Below are 18100 nucleotides of genomic sequence, written 5' to 3'. Positions count from 1 at the left end.
TCACAGTTATTTACAGTGACTGATACACAGTGTAAATGTTTGACCCCTGACTCAGCAAGCAACCCGCTGGTGAACACTGTCTGATCTTTTCTTCCTCACCCACAAAACAGTCGTCCTTCTTCAGCTTCAGGGTCTTGCTGATGTGTTCGATGCTGCAGGGCGAGAACTTCTCGTTGTTTTCGCGAACCTCGTCTGTGGCGTGAGGGAACATCAGGTACCTGCCTTTGCCGCCGCTGGAGCCGAGGTTTCCGCAGTTTGAGCCCTCGTCGTGCTGGAACAAAGACAGAACACCAGAAATGAACATGTTTTTTTCTGGATATATTATATTTTTACACACTGAGCAAATGGAATAAGCAGTTATTTGGACATTTTCCATTAAAAGTACTCAGCCGTGGACAGAAACAGCGGGGGGAAACAAATGATGTAACCAAGATGAAACATTTGTCTCCATCCTTGTTATAGGCCATCATCGCAGACAGTAAAAATGTTTTCAGTGCAGCCCACGGACAGTTCCGAATGGGCAAAAGAACATTATGACAGAAGTTTGTGATGGCCATCCCCATGCTCTATTAGGTCTCATAAATTGTTGCAGCAATGTTTGGGTTGATATCATTCGTTACAAGGATTTGTTGCAAAATTTAACCATTTTATACCACTTGAGAATTGATAAAAATTATCAAAAATCCCTCCAAAATACCAGATTAAGACACCAAGACCTTGAGGAACTCCATGGAAAAAGCCATGCTGTGTTTTAGTATCAAAAACTTTTGACATTTCTGCAAGCATTGCATTTTTCAGCGATTGGATGGCGAACACTTCTGTCCTGTAAACTGCTCGGAAATCCCCTTATTGTCAATCTTTATTCTCTAATTTATCTCTTTATGCGATTCCAAGACTGTTTAGGAACCCCAGTATGCAGAAATATTCAAACACACCATTTTTAGAATAGGCGAAAATAACACATTTAAAATGCATTAAAAAAACTGCATGTTTTTTGCCCCAAAACTGCATGTGATTATCTTAAAGTGGGCATGTCTGTAAAGTCTCTAATGGGTACCCAGAGAACCCATTTTCATTCGCATATGTTGAGGTCAGAGGTCAAGGGACCCCTTTGAAAGTCGCTATGCTAGTTTTTCTCGCCAAATTTGTAGCGTTATTTAGCATTCTTCCCGACAAGCTAGCATGACATGGTTGGTACCACTGGATTCTTTGGTTTTCTAATTTCGTATGATCCCAATACCTTCACTCTAGCTTGAAAACTGAGCCTGGCAGTTAAAGTTATCTTTGTTATATAAACATATCCTTTATGCAGTCAAAAGATGTCCCTTGTATCTGATGGCCATGAAGCAACAGACAGAGGAATGTCGGGACACCGAGAAACACAACAGAAAGCTCCTCCTGCTTTGATCAGAGATGTTTGTGGAACAGTTTCTGCAACTCATGTTCTCTGGATGTCAAACTCACGGGTGAATTATAGACCAGGGGGCGGGAAAGACTTGAATTTAACATGGATCGTGTTTTGATGCGGGTATTTCTGCATCTGTTCTTGATCAGTTTAATGGATGTAGTTTTATAGTTTGCACTATAGCTGTCAGTGTCTGCTGCTCTGGGGTTAACACTAACAGAACTGCATGTCCCAGCACATGTTGGTGTGGTTTCAAAAGAATAGTACACTTATCTTTGTTTTGTTATTTTTTTTGGGTTCATTTGGTATCATATAGGGATTTAAATTTAACGCTGCAGTCACAACAAAAAACGTGGCAAGCAGTGCAAAAAAAGAACAGCAGCCAAGTACTGTAAGAGTGTATATCAGTAGTGTACTCTGTCAATTTTGCACATTTCCTGTCCTTCCTGTTTACTTCTTAAACACCTGCTAGTGGTTTTACAGATACTGTCACCGCAGACATAACCTAGATTCAACTTTAACATAAACAACCCATCAAGAAAAACGATAAATGTTGTGACTGTAAAGCTTTTTGGTCTCGGAGGGAAACAAGTTCAGTCAAGTCTTCTCTAAATCTGACTTTGTGGCTAGTAATTACCAGAGGTGTGGACTCAAATTAGACACCAATGACTCGTGACTTCAGTTGGATTTGAGCCTTTTGATTTAAATACTTGATACCTTCCCCCAAGCCCAAAGATTAAAAAAGTACGTTATTTAAAAAATGTGCCACAAACCCAATTAATTTCCCTTCATTTCCTGAATCAACTAACGTTAACTCTTTTCATTCCCAGCAAGTCGACACTTAATTCCTCAGATCCACTTTGTTTGAATCAATCCGACATCATCCAATCAAGTTGCAGGAGAGAACCATGAAAAACTAAAGATACGTTACTGATCGCCAGTTGGAAAAAATTATACCAAATATAATTTCTTTCACGTACAAAAACTATGCGGCGTTCAACAAACAACAAATTGCAGTATGCAAAATGCGTGGGACAAAAATGACAGATGGAGACTGGAAACTCTAAGTTTAGGACTCGTCAGTCTTGACTTGCAAACACTTGAGACTTACTTGTGACTTGCAAAACAATGACTTGGTCCCACCTCTGGTAATCACTGTTCTGTATTTTGTGTTGTGCATTTATCTTGATTCTGTTTGTTTAAACTATTTATACATTTCAAGTAGAGCTGAGACAATTAGTCGATTAACTGATTAGTCAAACATAATTGGCAACTATTTTGACAATTGATTAATTGTTCCAGTGATTTTTTTTCAAGCAAAAATACTAAACATTATCTGGTTCCAGCTACTCCCGGGAGAGAATTTGCTGCTTTTATTTGTCATATATGATAATACTATGAATATCTTGAGGTTTTGGACTGTTGGTCAGACATTTGAAGGGTTCACGTTGGAACTTTTCACTATTTTCTAACATTTTTTAGTCAAAACTAGGGCCGTCACATTATCAGATTTTCGCTACACGATTATCATGGCCAATAGAATTCACGATAATGATATTTTCGCAATATTTAAAGAAGATTTGAAAAAAAACAACCGATTATGCTATCAGTCAAATTCATTGTTTATTCTGCATATTTTTTTGTGCAAGTTAATTACACTCAAAATACGAGTGTAGGGAGGTGGAGAGAGAGTCTGTAATCATAATTGTATATATAAAATGATTTAAGAGGCGCTGGATTATTTACACAATATTATAATATGTGTATTATTAACATGATATCAATATTTTATGTTTAAATATCACGGTTATCGTCAATACCGGTATATTGTTGCATTATTAAATTAAAACATAATTGTTAGTTTCTTATCTAATTAAGGGTTAAGAGCATGAAATGTAGCAACCAATTGTAAAAAAAATCAAAATGGTAGGAAGGAGCAGGACAACACAGAATTATATATTTCTATTTACTATATTTTGATTGTATCTTTCGCCTGAGCAGAAAATTGATCCGCAGCACACAGCTCTGAAAGCCACTGTATGCAATACAGTATCTGGTTTAAAGGGAAGTAGGCCAAAGGCCAAAGCAGCTCTTTACCCAGAATTCACTCTGCCCACCCCTCTCTCTCCTCCAACGTGATCGCTACAAGTCTCAGATGAAGCCCCGTGCGAGAGATTTCCTCATGTGCTTCCTCCAGCCTGTCCGGCCTGGAAACAATGAGACATGCCTGTCACAGGAGCCGGGGACACCAGAATTTACAGTAGTTTATCTTCTAAAATCCCGCAGCGTCCGACATAGCAGAACTAATCTGCTCAGGAACGCCCCCAGAAGACTCTTTGGTCTGTGGAGGTGTGAATAGCAGAGGGCCGGGTGAAAAACGCGGCTGGCATTTTGGGCAGTGGGAGAAAGGTTGCAGGTGTTAGCAGCCGTCACACATGGAGAGAGGCGTGTGCATTTCTGTGTGTGTGTATACACACGTAAACTGTGTGTGCTGTTAAGCTGGGAGCAGAGGTTGTAAATGAAAATAAACAGAAAAGAGGGAAATCAGAGATCCTCCCTCTCCTCTTATTTCAGATTATCCAGTGAGGCTGAGCCAAGAGTCGCTATGAAATAAACCAGTCAATACAGGCCAAGGTCTCTAATGCCCACATAAGTGAATCATTCACAGGCAATTTGTTGCGGTTCGGCGCAAACAGCCATGTATGCCCAGTGAGAACATGTAAGGGAAGTCTAAGTCTAAGGTTAGTCTCTTTGAATCAGGGGGGATTTGCCATGTTGAATTATCATTCAAGACGCAACCCACGCAGTCTCATGTTAGACTAGAAAGTGTTTGAATCCTCGGTTCACTGGGGCACCAAAAGGGGTTCAGGGTAACAGCTCATTGTAGTAGTCTAAGCTTAGACCTTTAACACAGACATGTTATGATAGAAAATCACAGCAAGCCAGTCGATAAAACAAATTCTCACACTAACAGGATCCTGCAACTGGAACACTTTGCAATGCGACCATAGTTAAAGAGGACCTATAATGCTCATTTTCAGGCTCATACTTGTATTTTGGGTTTTCTACCAGAATGTTTACATGTTAAAAAAAATGCTCTATTAATTCTCATACTGGCTGTGCTGCAGCACCTCTTTTCACCCTCTGTCTGAAACGCTCTGTTTGACCTCCTGCCCGCCCCCCAAAGTCTGCTCCGATTGGTCAGCTGGACCACTCTTCTGTGATTGGTCAACCGAACCAAACTCTTCGGACTTCGCTCCAGCTCCACTCTAAGTAGCTTTGATTGAGGGTATGCCAAACTAGCCGCTAAGCAGGTATTATGCAAATGTATAACTTGGTGACATCATTAAGTTACGGAAGAAAAGACGGGACTTCAGGCGAGGCGTTTCAGGCAGTTCAGGAGCAGTGTTACTGTGGGGGAGTGTAACTCCCTTTGGGGCGGACTTTGTAACTTGCAGACCTTCTACATGCACAAAAAACTATATAACACACTAAATGAAAGGCGGAAAGCAGAAAAGCATAATAGGTCCTCTTTAATGTTATTAATCAATATCCTGCTATGGAACGTTTAAATGTCTGCTAAAATATCCACAAAGGGACACAAGTTTGGCTTTTTTACATATGCTATTACCTTATTAGTAATATCTCTGCAAACCACTATTAATGACCAATAATTTAAAGGGAAATTCCACCCTAAAACAGACTCTACATTGTGCAACTTCAGTGATTTCAGACAGCTATCTGCAACTGTTTATACTAAACTTCCTATCTATGTAGGGCACAAAAAGTATCCTTAAAGTTCACATTATCAGGGGAATGTCATGGGATAAATTGAGTGTTAATATTCAGTGTAGGCATGAGTGGTTGGTTTGATTGAGCCACTTTTTGAAGACCCCCCTCTTCATTCACTATCAGACAGATGTTGTTAATGTTTTGTAAAGTTGGTGACGGCGACTGACCGGTGATCCCAGGCTGTGGCCGAGCTCGTGAGCGAGGGTCAGCTGGACGTGTGGACGAGGCAGGAATCGTCCGTAGTTCTGAATGGTGACCAGACCGGTGTTCAGGGTGGAGGTCCGGCCATTACGCAGGGTAGTCTCCTTGGAACATATTCCTCCCCAGTTACCTGAAGGGCACACATAAAAAGTTTGTGAAGAGTTTGTCAGACCCAATGTAAACATTTGCATTTCACTTTGCAATACACTTTGGTTGCATAACTGACCTTGTGCTACTGGAAATACCTTAAACCAACAATTTTTAGCTGAAGCGTTATCGACCTCTGAGGCCCCTTGTCGGGGAGACAGACAGACCAACAGACCTGCTGAACTTCTCTCGTTTCACATCAAAGCCTGCTCAGCCATTAGGCCTCCAATGGTCTCAATCTGCTGTTGGGTTTTACGTAACGTCCCTGAAAGCTATTCCCACAATTACAAACAGCTGGCCACGTTCACATGGATGCGTGGTTGGGATGTGACATCCTGTTTCAGCTGTCCAGCCAGAGGACAGCTTTTACAGGAACTATTCCCATTGGTCAAACTGGGCACCTATGATAAGGTTCCTCAGAGAGACTGGTACCAACCATGTTATAGCTAGCTAGCTCGTCTCAAAGGAGGTTAAATAACGCTATCAAGTTATGCTAAATTTTGGCAAGGAAAAACTGTCATGGCTATTTTCAAAGGGGTCTCTTGACCTCTGACCTCAAGATATGTGAATGAAAATGGGTTCTATGGGTACCCACAAGTCTCCTCTTTACAGACATGCCCACTTTATGATAATCACATGCAGTTTGGGGCAAGTCATAGTCAAGTCAGCACACTGACACACTGACAGCTGTTGTTGCCTGTTGAGTTTGCCATGTTATGATTTGAGCATATTTGTTATGCTAAATGCAGTACCTGTGAGGGTTTCTGGACAATATTTGTCATTGTTTTGTGTTGTTAATTGGTTTCCAATAATACATATATACATACATTTGCATAAAGCAGCATATTTGCCTACTCCCATGTTGATAAGAGTATAACATACTTGACAAATCTCCCTTTAAGGAGATTTGAAAAGGTATCTTTTCAATATTGATATTCGATATTCCTCGTCCATCATTGTTTCCTCAGCACTTATTGCCACCAAGTCTTTCAACCAGCTGCCTTGGGAGTAATCTCCATGTGTCCAACCTCTCTCTCCATTGGTTCCCTCCATGTGTGGTTCAGGTTGCACTCACGTGAATTTTATGTAACATCTCTTACACAATGTTGTCAGCAGCACCATTTAGATGGGAGAGGCTCGTGAGGTGCACGTCTGTTAAAGATATTTAGCGCCTGTTTCAGAGAAATCCGAGTTCACTAGGTGTTACTGAGCACTGTGGGAACCAGTCACGGGCATCTGGATCTCGTGTTTTTGTACGCAGTGGGCGTAAGTGTGACGTCCAGGAACGGCGAGGGACAGTTAGAGGTTGAAAAACAAAAACAAAAGTGCCCCTTTATCTGTGCTGTTGTAGAAACAATGAAGGTACTGTAGGGGTGAGGAGCAAAGACAAGCCGGTTACTCTACCGTCATATGTCAGGTGAAGGAGGCTGCCAGTGACAATAGAGTAAGCTGAGACTTTATTTGATCCCTTGATGTTTGATGTCACATGATGGCTTTTACCAGAAATGAGAAAGCACATTGATTATTTTTTTAGCTTTAGAGGAAAACTCTAAAGGAATTGTCTTTATTAATTGTACTCATCACCGCCAAAAGTATAAAGTCAACAGTTTCATATCAACAAACTGTCAGGACAGACCCCCTCAGCCATGTTAATCAAGAATTCTGGATGCATTTCTCCGCGGATTCCCAGCTTTTGACCTAAAATGGCCTCCCTGGTGGGCTATTCAAGGAGCCGGGTTTCCTAGAAAGAGCTTACTTTGGAGGGCTGCGCTGTGGTTTTTGGCAGCGCGAGCAGAAAGGGGCTGCGGATTTGTGTCCCCTCCTCCCTCTCGTCTTCGCCACAGAAAAGAGCCGCAATGAAAGACTCCTATTATTAGCTCGTTGGAAAAACACAAGCGACCCTCCGGATCACTTAATGCCACACACTCACCATCAGGGGGAAACAAGCAAACACACACACTAAGACACACATAGCACCCGCCTCAAGGAATATTTGGTATCAATTAACATCATAGACACACACTCTTTCACACGGTTTAATATGAGCACACAAACAATAGTAAAGGGGCAGTCTTTCCTTGGATAAACAAGCGGGGGGGAGTCCGGGTGTCCGAATAACACTTTAACAACAAAAACAGACACAGCGAGCGATTTGACCTCTAATAACACTGACCAAAGTTCCCAGAGAAGTACAATGGATGTTTTCTGGACGTCTATCAAAAGTATTGTAAATAATGTAACATCATCCGATGACTTCCCATCACTGCTCTCTTTGTCTCCAGAGTTCATTGACCTTCACGTTGCAAATCTCAATAGGATTTTCTTGCTGTATTGTGAGACCAAATTTGACCATTTTGTTGCGTGAATACAAATAACAGACTTGCTGGAATGCATCACAGGTCTTCTTATTCAACCTTATTTTTTGTGTTTTTGCTGTCGTTGATATCAGGTGTGATAACATTTGACTCACGCTTAACGAGAATATTGATCAGACAGATTAAATCAGGCAATTAATTCTCCAACTTAAATCTAAACCATAAAAGTGTATCATAATCATTATTGGACCTGAAGTACCACTACAAAATCAAATGGATGTTTACAATGGACCGCTTGGCAAATAACTTTATAGTTTTATAATGAAGGAAAAGGCTTCACAGTAACACGCTTCAACAGGCCTGTCCAGGGCTCTCAGAGTATGGCAATCATGTATCGGCAGAGACTTCAGAGATTTTTGGTCAAAAGTATACTGGAGCACACGGATATTTAAGGCAACCAACTTTATTAGAGGACTAATGTTTCGACGCCAGCCAGGCGCGTCTTCATCAGAGCCAAACAATACAGAGATTCACATTCTCTTAAATAACCTCCCTTAATGAGGAACTAATTCAGCACAGTCTGGAAAAATAGGCAGGGGACAATAAGCTGCATGTGGACAGGGTTCACAATTATACAAAAGAGAAAAGGAAATATATAACTATTTTAGAATTTAACATAAGTTATTTATAGATGTACTTTAGCTTCAGTGTTTTTATGGAGTAGTATTGTTGGTATACATACAGTATAGGGTATCCCGAAGATGGGTGGTGTGTGATCGATTGTGGTTGGCCACTCTGGGCCAAAATGCCGGGGACGATACTTTGTCCCAGTCCAGCCCCGCGTAGTAGTCGCGTCCCATGAGAACAGTGGAAGGTTAAAGGGGACATATCATGCTCATTTCCAAGTTCATCCTTGTATTTTGGGTTTCTACTAGAACATGTTTATATGCTTTAAAAGGTCCAGTGTGTAAGATCTGGCGGTATCTAGCGGTGAAGTGAATAGATTGCAACCAACTGAAGCCTCTTCCGTGTGCCAAGCGTGTTGGAGAGCTACGGTGGCTGACGCGAAAACGAGCGTATGTTCCTCGCTAGAGCCATTTGGAGCAGAGCCAGTGAGTAGAGTGTGTGTGTGTGTACGTGGGAAGTGAGTGGTGAAGCAAGAGAGAGAGAGTGGCGGCGACGGGAGCGACTCCGACCCAAGCAGGAAAAGTTAACAGTGTTTGGTTTGTCCGTTCTGTCCTACTGTAGAAACATGGCGGTACAACATGGTGGACACCGTGGAGAGAGGACCCGCTCCCTATGTAGATATAAACGTCTCATTCTAATCTAACGAAAACACGACTGTTCTTATTATCAGGTGATTATACACTAAAGAAAACATACTTATTAATTTTATATTCCATTTCTGCCAATAGATCCCCCGAAATGTTACACACTGCTCCTTTAATTGTTGGACTTATATTCTGTGGTATATGGGTAGGGACTGGGAGACGCCATATTTTTAAGGTTATACTCTGCCTGGATTATTTTTTTTACGACAGAAATGACCACAATCGACAGAAAGTAGAGAGTCTGATCTATTCAAACATCTATTATATGTTCATATTCATGTAACTTTCCATCCTGCTAGCAGGCAGTGAAAGACATAGTAGTGGAGGCGTCCCAAGGGCAACAATGGAAGGTTAAAAATCAACATGTCAAGGATATACATTTATGGTGTTATTTTAGTCTTTATGAGTTTGTACTCCCAAAAAGATCATTAAGCTAAAAAATAAACCAAACATCCACAACAACGCCGAAATTATTGTGTGGAAATTTACTATTTGTTCCTCAATTAGTCCCAGGAGAGGAAGGGATGGTACTGGTGCGAAAGCTTGAGTGGCACGAGACGTTTAGACCCTGAACGCCTCGACCTCCGCTGACGTATGAACACACGACTCTCAGAGGTCAGAGGAGGAGGTCCAAGTGATTGTTGGCGGCTGTGTGTGAGCATGTGTCTATGTCTGTGTGTGTGTGCGTGCTGTAAGCTGTAGTGGCATTGTGGTCTTTGAGTTTACGGTCTCTTTATGGTTAATGGGCCTCGTATGTCCCAACACCAGTAATAAACTGGTGAATGTGGGTTATGGAAACACTGAGGTTGAGCGTATCTGTTTCTGGAGGTCAAACATTATCCACGTTTATACCCTTCAGGGCGATCACATGAGACTGGAATAGTCACAACAATGTCACCGCCACTATGAATGTGTGTGTGTGTGTGTGTGTGTGTGTGTGGCTCACGTGAGACGTCACCATGGCGATCAAGCTGAGGAATGCAGTCAGAAATCCTCACTAAGATGTCTGGGAGTGGCGTGCATGTGTGTGTGTGTGTCAAAGGTTCATGTCATTGTGGTGGTCTGCTTTCACGCCCCTCAGTTTAGCCAATCGAAAGCTGCGTCTGAGTGAATGTCATAGAGACGAGCAGGAAGAACCTCCTACCACAACAATCCTAACATTCACCAGAGCTCAGAGTTGTGGCTGATTAGTTATGTTCTAGTGAATTAGTGTATTTAGGTCATTGACCTGTAATGTAATAAAAGTTAAACAGTGATTGGAAGTTTGCGATTTTTCTCTTAAAGCAGATTCTGTTCGTTGTTTTGTAAGAAAAAGTCAGATATCATTAAGAGTTAATATCAAATTCAGTACAAGGTTATGATAGTTTTGACTTTTCGATTTTAGTTTTAGATAGTTTCCAGAGTGTGTTTGTTAGTTTTAGTTTAGTTTCAGTTTTTCCAAAAAGGTTTAGTTTTTATATGTTTAGTATTCGTTTGTTTTTGTTGGGCCAGGTATAGAAGTATGTAGCTAGATATACATACAAAATACATGGTTGGAGAACTGTGTAGGAATGTCCATAATGTTTAATGTATAATCTTCGTTCTACTTTAATGTCCGATCTCCTGGAAGGCCGAGTCCGTTCCGTTTCTGTGGTTCAACGTCACGAGAGTTGACGGAAATTCATGCCGTCTCCTTTTTTAGGTAGTGATTTATTATAGCTAAAAAACTAAAACTTAAATAAATTATATTTAATATAATATTATAATAATTTAATATTTTTATTAGTTTTTACTCAGGCAATATCGTTTCAGTTTATTTTTTCTTAAAGTATATAGTTTTTAGTTAGTTTAAATTTACTAACAATATATTTCACTGCTTATTTTCATTTTAGTTTAGGTATTAGTTTACTATAATAACCCTGGTTCAGTAACACTGCATTGTGAGTTTAACTGGTATTTTGTAACAATATGCTAAAGAGAAAGATTTTATGACTTCACTGAATTATAATCCTGTTACATTATAGAAGAACCGAAAAGTGAGTTCATAACAGCCTGATGCAAATTATTACTTTTAAAGGAGAAATTCTTTTTTTTATTGCTTCAATCTCAGTGAAAGGGTGTGGTATGTTTTTTTTTAATTTGTTTTCTCATTTGTCTATTTTTTTTGTAAATGTGATATGTCATATAGGTTTTGTCTGTAAATAATATAATTAGAATGAAAAGAAATAATGAAACATGTCCATAATGTCGTCTCTTCTTGGCGTTTACGAATAATTTCAGCCTGACAGCAGCAGCTTAACATGCAAATCACTGGGATTGTTAATTGACGAGTTCGCTCACGTTTTGCTTTTGTGCTCTCAAACCAAAACACTGCTCGTATGAAAGGCCTGAAATACGGGCTGTTTAAGTCCTGCAACTCTGAGTGCCACAACATCATTTGATGCAGGAAAACCAACAGAGGCTGACATACAATGTGCACATCTGTTGTAACTCCTTAATTGACCCGACTAATGAACTAGACACGTAGTGTGCAGTTGCACCGGTTTTTACACCTGCTTTACGCAAAAAAACCTGTCAATCCAAACCAATCACCCTGGATCACCTCCGTCACGGGTCAGATCATTCACACTGATCTGTAAACTGTGAGTGTGTGTAGGAACGTGGCCTCTGGCGAGCTTGTGTTACATGAAGACCAGGGAGGCCAGAGAAGGAAATGCGATTTGATAGATCAACAGAGATTCATGCAGAGATTCACACGGAGCGGCAGAGCAGCAAAACATGATTTCACTTTTCATGACAGACCATACTCTGTATCACAAGCTATATAGTGTTTTTACAAAGCTTTACAAAGTAATAAAATAAAAAGAGAGCCGTTCAAGTGTGTGACTACTTTTCTTAATCAACCTGCTGTTTTATGGCTTCTTCCTCCAAGCGAAATAAAGTAATGGTAAAGTAAAGTATTCCTCATCCCTGGTTGTGTCTACAAGGTAACCTGCAAATTGCACAAACTTGCAAAAATACTTGCGAGACTTGCTGCCTTCTTCTAACCTTAAACAGTGGAGGTTAATGCCTAACCTTAACCATTTCGCGAGTTTCACAATTTGCTTGTTACCTTCTAGACAGGACCCTAATACCAGCTACACGTCTTTACTGATTTTTGGACTTCTGTGCTCTGAGGCAAATATGCAAATCACTGCAGCCTACATGTACAGTAAGTGTGTTACTTACGTACATAGTGAGACCAACTCACCAGCTTTGCCCTCCCAGGCGAGCCCCAGCACTCCGCTGTAGTCTCTGTTAGTGAGCAGGTAGGACAGACAGAAGTTGCCCCAGTTCTTCTCAGAGTACAGACTCAATAGTTTCTCAGGCCCGATGTACAGGGGGTTCAGAGGATCGTCTTTGTCCTCCTCCTTATCCATCTGGATGGAGACGGGACAAGGAGCTCATTTGACTTATAAGAATACAAACAATTATAGGCTACTTCCTCCACAGCTAAGAGAAAGTTAGCATAATATTTCAGTCATTTGAAATCATTTTGAGGCTGAGAGTCCCTGTTTGACTCTCACTGGTAGAAAAAGACATACAGACACCATCTGAGACTGATGCATTAAGGATTACTAGTTACTAAAGTTATCATTGTGTCACTCTAAGATGTGGCACAATTGTGTTGTTGTTGTTTGAAGGATCTTACTTTGAGGGATTTCAGTTTAAAGTTGATCAGCTTGACTCCATCAAAATCCACCTTGTCGTAGATGTCGTTCACAGCTTGCATGTAGGAGGCGACCTGAGAAACACACATTTATGTGAGAAAACACTCAATAGCAATAGTTTTCAGGGCCACCGTAGCTTCAGAAGGCAATAAATTGAAGGTTTTGACAATCACAAAACAGTATTTCCAGCCTGTTCGCACGAAAAGGCGTATGATGAATGCCACGATAATGCGCAAAGCACTTAGCGTGCAATAAGAAGGCCGTTCTTGCTTTTGCCGTGTCATTTGTACGCCATGTAGTCTGTAATGACTGCGACGTAAACGCATCTGCGTGACCATGTTACACTCAGAGCTAGTGACGTACAATACAAACTGAGAAAGTCCGCTTATGATGGACGGGAGGGGAGGTGGATGGGTCCAACAAACACAGGACTTTTAACCAGAAGACTGGTGTTCGAGACCGGTGTCTTGTTTTACAAGTTACGTTAGTGATGTTATTTTGTGACGTTCGTGACATGTTTTCTGTACTTATGTTTCGTTGTTTCCGTACGTATTTTTTATAAGCGCAACCATGACATTTTTCCTAAACCTAACTAAGTGGTTTTGTTGCATAAACCTAACCGTGGGCGTTACCGTAGTTTTGTTGTGTGGCGTACAAAAACATGCAAAAAGCCTAAAATGCGTCCTCATGACACGTGGAATGTCCGTGTAATGTTGTGCTATTTATACGTCTTCCTGTTAGACCGGGTTGATATTTCACAGTAGATTTAACAACTTATCCTTTTGACAATGTACTTGACTCTCCCTGAACTGCCTCACCTCTCTGATACATTATGCAGATTCAAACACCCGTGACCGAGTTTTGATCATGATTCATAAATGGACCACGTGAGGTAATCTGTAAAGTGAGGTGAGTGTTTTTCAGCGTGGGTGGCACAGCCGGTCTAGAGAGGCATGTGCAAACCGGTCACATGTGAAGGTCTGAGTCTATAGAGCAGGACACGAACATACAGCAAGGCCTACTGGGATTTTCCATCAATGTTAATATTTGTCACCTTAGACGCCTCATATGACTCTGAAACCAGGTCAGCGGAGATGGACAACAGCATTTTGTCTATTTACACTCTCAGATTACATCACGGCATCACTTACGGTATAGTTTCTGTCCTGATGCAACACAAATCTGGCTCCGAACCAGAGACAACAAGAAGTTTGTTTTAGGTGGAAAGAATCTGAGGAGGTCATGAGAGGATGGACAGCAGGAGGAAGGCCAGAGAGAATAACAACGTGGCCACAGAAACCAGCTCAGGACAGGCGTTCTTACTCAATAACGGACCTTGCTGTGGTCACAAAGATTTAATTTTAAAAAGCACTGATGTAAAACCTGGATCAGATGCTGAGAACATGAATCTAAAATAATGAGATAAAATGAAACAATCTATGATGTTATAATTTCGTATCAAATAAGGAATGTAATGACAAATACTGTTTATTGGTTTTAATTTAGGGGAAGCTACAGAGGTATTTATGTTCAAGTTATGTCACTGGATTCCCACATCAGTATGTGGCTAAACTCAATATCAGGAGAGCATCTCATATGACCTCTGACCCCAATGACAAATGCATTGTTCAGACAGAGAATCTTCAACACAGACACTTAAATCACTGTTATCTTTCCTATTGCACTGAGACAATGCAGCTTTTAACCCAGTATGTCACTCAAATCTGAGTTTAAAGCCAGTCAGCCAACACAACAAGGAAATAAATAATCGAGATAAGAAGTGTCACCCATTGGTTTGTGGACTACCGTTTTGAAGCTTCGAGTTCGGCATTTTGGATGTGGACTGGCTGCTCTGTGCCAGGCCTTTACACCTGGCACAGAGCTTTATTAGGCCAAATGTCTTCGACCCATGTGCCACCAGAGAGAAGGCTCTGAACCTCTTCCCTACTGCTGCCGTGTGACAGCTGTGTGCGCCTGTGCAGGCCCTGGCATGTGGTGCTTTATTCAGCCTCGCTGCAGCAACAGCTTGGCCCTTTTATTTAGTATTATTACATGTCTTTGTTGAATACTCGACTCTGATTCTACGGTCTGTTATTTCTGTATAGCAGACGGTTGCCATCAGTGCAGTTCTGATGTCAGACTCTCGTTTTTGTTTCAAATTATTGATTTCTTAAGTAAGTAGCCGTGTAATAAGCGGGATAATGTACAGCTAGTGCAGGTCATTGTTGTGAAATAAACCCCTTCAGTGCGATGCAGCAGTTGTCTGTGGCATGTGGACCCCGACCTGAAGTGGAGGCGTCTTGCATCACCCTGAATTATCCCTTACTTGTTGAATGCCATCCATCCATCTGCAACCGCTTATCCCGTTAGGGGTCGCGGTTGAATGCCTCAGTGGTAAATAATTCACTACCTCAAAAAACATTTTTGTCCTCTATCCTTTTAGTCATTAGAGAAAAACCTGCCAAAAAAAAGAAAGGTTTTAATCATGATCAAAATGCCTGCCTTAGTCCAGCAAACGGCTAATCAAAGATCAATATAAAAATCCTGAAATATTTCACAAGGACAGACCCTAAGTGAGATCACAGACTGCTCATATTAGGTCAGTTCAGTTAAAATAAGGGGAAATTCAACATTAAACAAATTTAAATTCCCTTTCCTCGGTCACTATTTTGAAACAAGACAACATAAGAAGGATCGCTGATCCAGTGCCAAATGACACTAGCATTACATCAGGTGAACTTTGATTGCAGCACCGTGTACCCAGGACGCTGTATTTAGGGACAGAGTTGCAAAATCAGCCAATGGCCGAGGAAATCCTGTTGGGTTTTGATGCTCCTGCTGGATGTTTCATTACACTGGAAATACTCCGCAGTACATTGTGTTCTCAGAGGCCCGAAACATCAGGCAGCTCAGGTATCAGCAGCATCACAGTGTCTCACCCTGGAGGGGGTGACACTCTGGCTTGAGCCTTTTCTTTGTGTTCAGAAAAATAGGTCACTGTATCTGAACTTCAGTGACCTCTATTTATCAGCTATAAGTATAAGTAGTATTTGGCATTTGATTTTTTTTCTGTGTGTGTGTTAACCCTTTTGACTACTAGAAGATTAAGAAAACTTGTATGAAACTTCATGTCTTGTCAAGATAAATGATGAGAACAGAGTTGAAGCGGTCACCTGAGCAAGGACTGCGTCAGAGGACTTAAACTTCTTGTAGTAGAGGTGGTCAGCGTGGAAGTGGAGCAGGCAACTGGTCTTTGACTCATCGACTGTTCTCCTTGACCGGCTCGCTGGCGCCTCCTGTGGGTGAAAATTGCAGAAAACGGAAGAAATTACAGGTGAACAGATTTTAAAGGGGACACAGTGTAGATTTGGCAGATGTGAATCCTCCTAAAATCACCAGCATGTACTTGAACCTCTCCTCAGATTTAGTCAATATTCGTTCTTATATTGAAGGTGTAAATTCATGAACGTGTGGCTGACGTGTATATGAAAACATCAAAATGTGATGTCATTATACCGGGGACGCCCCATGTCCCAGGGGGAAATGGGACGTGCAGACACAGGGACACAACATGGACGCTCCACTAGGAACAACATGTGTTCAGACCATTTTATGACCAAAAAGGAAATGATCTCTGCCGGCAGGCATGTTGTCAAAAATAGATTCATAAATGTCCCAACATCCATTGTTGATCATGAAGATTTGGATCGTTCCCTAGTTGGTCAAAGGTTAGCACTTAGTACCCAAGGGAGAGATTAGCTAAATAGATTTGGCAGATGTTTATTCCGTCATACCTGTTTATATAATCACAATCAAGGTTGTGTGATGGATCTGGATCAGTAGCAGCTTTATACTTTATACAAATATATCTAACTATAAAGCATGGAATCTCTGATTGTCTGTGTGTCCTTCACATATCTCGAGAACGACTCGATCGACTTCATATTTGGTGGATGTATTGCTGGGGTCCGAAGGACATGCAGTGTTGAATTTGGTACAATTTGGACATGTTCAATATTAATAAACTCTGGATAAACAAGCGACAGCGCTCTGTGCAGCAGCGGGGGGGTCGGGGCTTCACGGCTCTGCAGACTCCAGCATGTCGTCCGTAGCGGGCAGACTGCGGCTCATTGCAGTTCACTGCTGGATGTACTAACGTTACAGCCGAACTCTTCTTCACTTTCCTGGAGTCAACCCGAGCAGTGATGCAGAATCAAACCAGATTGCATTTCACCGGTGTGACAGTGTGTAAACATAGAGTGTATATAAAAAGCAGTCATAGTCACAGTGACGTCACCCATTGGTTGCTGTTTTGAAGCCTCGAGTTTTGCATTTTGGCCATTGTCATCTTGGGTTTTAAATTTCACCGGTGTTTCTGACTGTGAGTGGTTGCGACTTGGGTGTATGACGCAACTATGTCATGGCAGGTGTATTGCTGAGGACCCAAGGAAGCGCAGTGTTGAGTGTGAAGTAGTTTGTATGAGCGGTTCTCGAGAAAGCTGCAAGCAGCAAGACCACAGACCGCACATTCAGCCCGTTCTGAATAGGCTTGTTTTGAACGGGCTCTGACTGCACTAGTACTGTAAATGTAGCTGAGGCCTGTCAAGAAGCAGCTCATCTTTCAGCTTTCTGTGTTCATCACTTCTGCTGCTGTCATACTGTAGCATCCTGCTGGAAGTAAATCCTGTAATTTGCTCTCGGTGACTCAACAGGCTAAATAAAAGTGACCAAACGAATGAATAAGGTCAGTTATATTTACAGATGAATCACTGGTGAATTAATTGGCTATAAATGGCATTGCAGAGGAGGAAACTTAGAGGGTGAGGACAGAAAAAGAAAGTGTGCGTAAGTGTTTTTATGTGAGGTGATGTCTGGACTGTCCTACCTCATCGGGTCGGAGGCTTTGGGCGAGGAGGTTTAGAGGTTCTGCACCACAGAATTCATCAGTTCCACCAGTTCTCATGGATGGCAGGACTACACAAAAACAAGCAGAGACACTTTTAAATCAGACAATTAAATTAACTGATTTATTTACAAAAACATAAATTACGTTGCAAGAAGAGATGAGATGTGGATGACAGTAAAGTCAGCTGTGTAAGTGTGTGAATGTGTAGAAAAAATAGTGTGCGGGTCTTGATGGGAAAAATGGTAAAGGACAGATTTTGGGGGAGTGGTCTGGAAGGATCTTTTAACACCCATTCTTTCAACAATCCTTGAAGA

The 18100-nt window shown here is 41.4% G+C and overlaps 1 protein-coding gene across 2 annotated transcripts in view; it reads right to left on the bottom strand.

The window, feature by feature from the left end:
• Positions 1-18100, bottom strand: part of LOC141767779 (disintegrin and metalloproteinase domain-containing protein 10) — a 40251-nt gene that overhangs the window by 8668 nt on the left and 13483 nt on the right. For both annotated transcript variants that reach the window (XM_074635401.1, XM_074635402.1), the window contains exons 5-10: positions 17766-17854; positions 16054-16176; positions 12862-12954; positions 12421-12589; positions 5365-5528; positions 100-271 (exon numbers count right to left, since the gene is read on the bottom strand). In XM_074635401.1, coding sequence (XP_074491502.1) covers positions 100-271; positions 5365-5528; positions 12421-12589; positions 12862-12954; positions 16054-16176; positions 17766-17854 — 810 coding nt within the window. The remainder of the gene's footprint in view (positions 1-99; positions 272-5364; positions 5529-12420; positions 12590-12861; positions 12955-16053; positions 16177-17765; positions 17855-18100) is intronic.

This window comes from Sebastes fasciatus, chromosome 5 (genome assembly GCF_043250625.1).
Source record: "Sebastes fasciatus isolate fSebFas1 chromosome 5, fSebFas1.pri, whole genome shotgun sequence".
Lineage (NCBI taxonomy): Eukaryota > Metazoa > Chordata > Actinopteri > Perciformes > Sebastidae > Sebastes > Sebastes fasciatus.
This window is presented reverse-complemented; position numbering and strand designations above follow the sequence as displayed.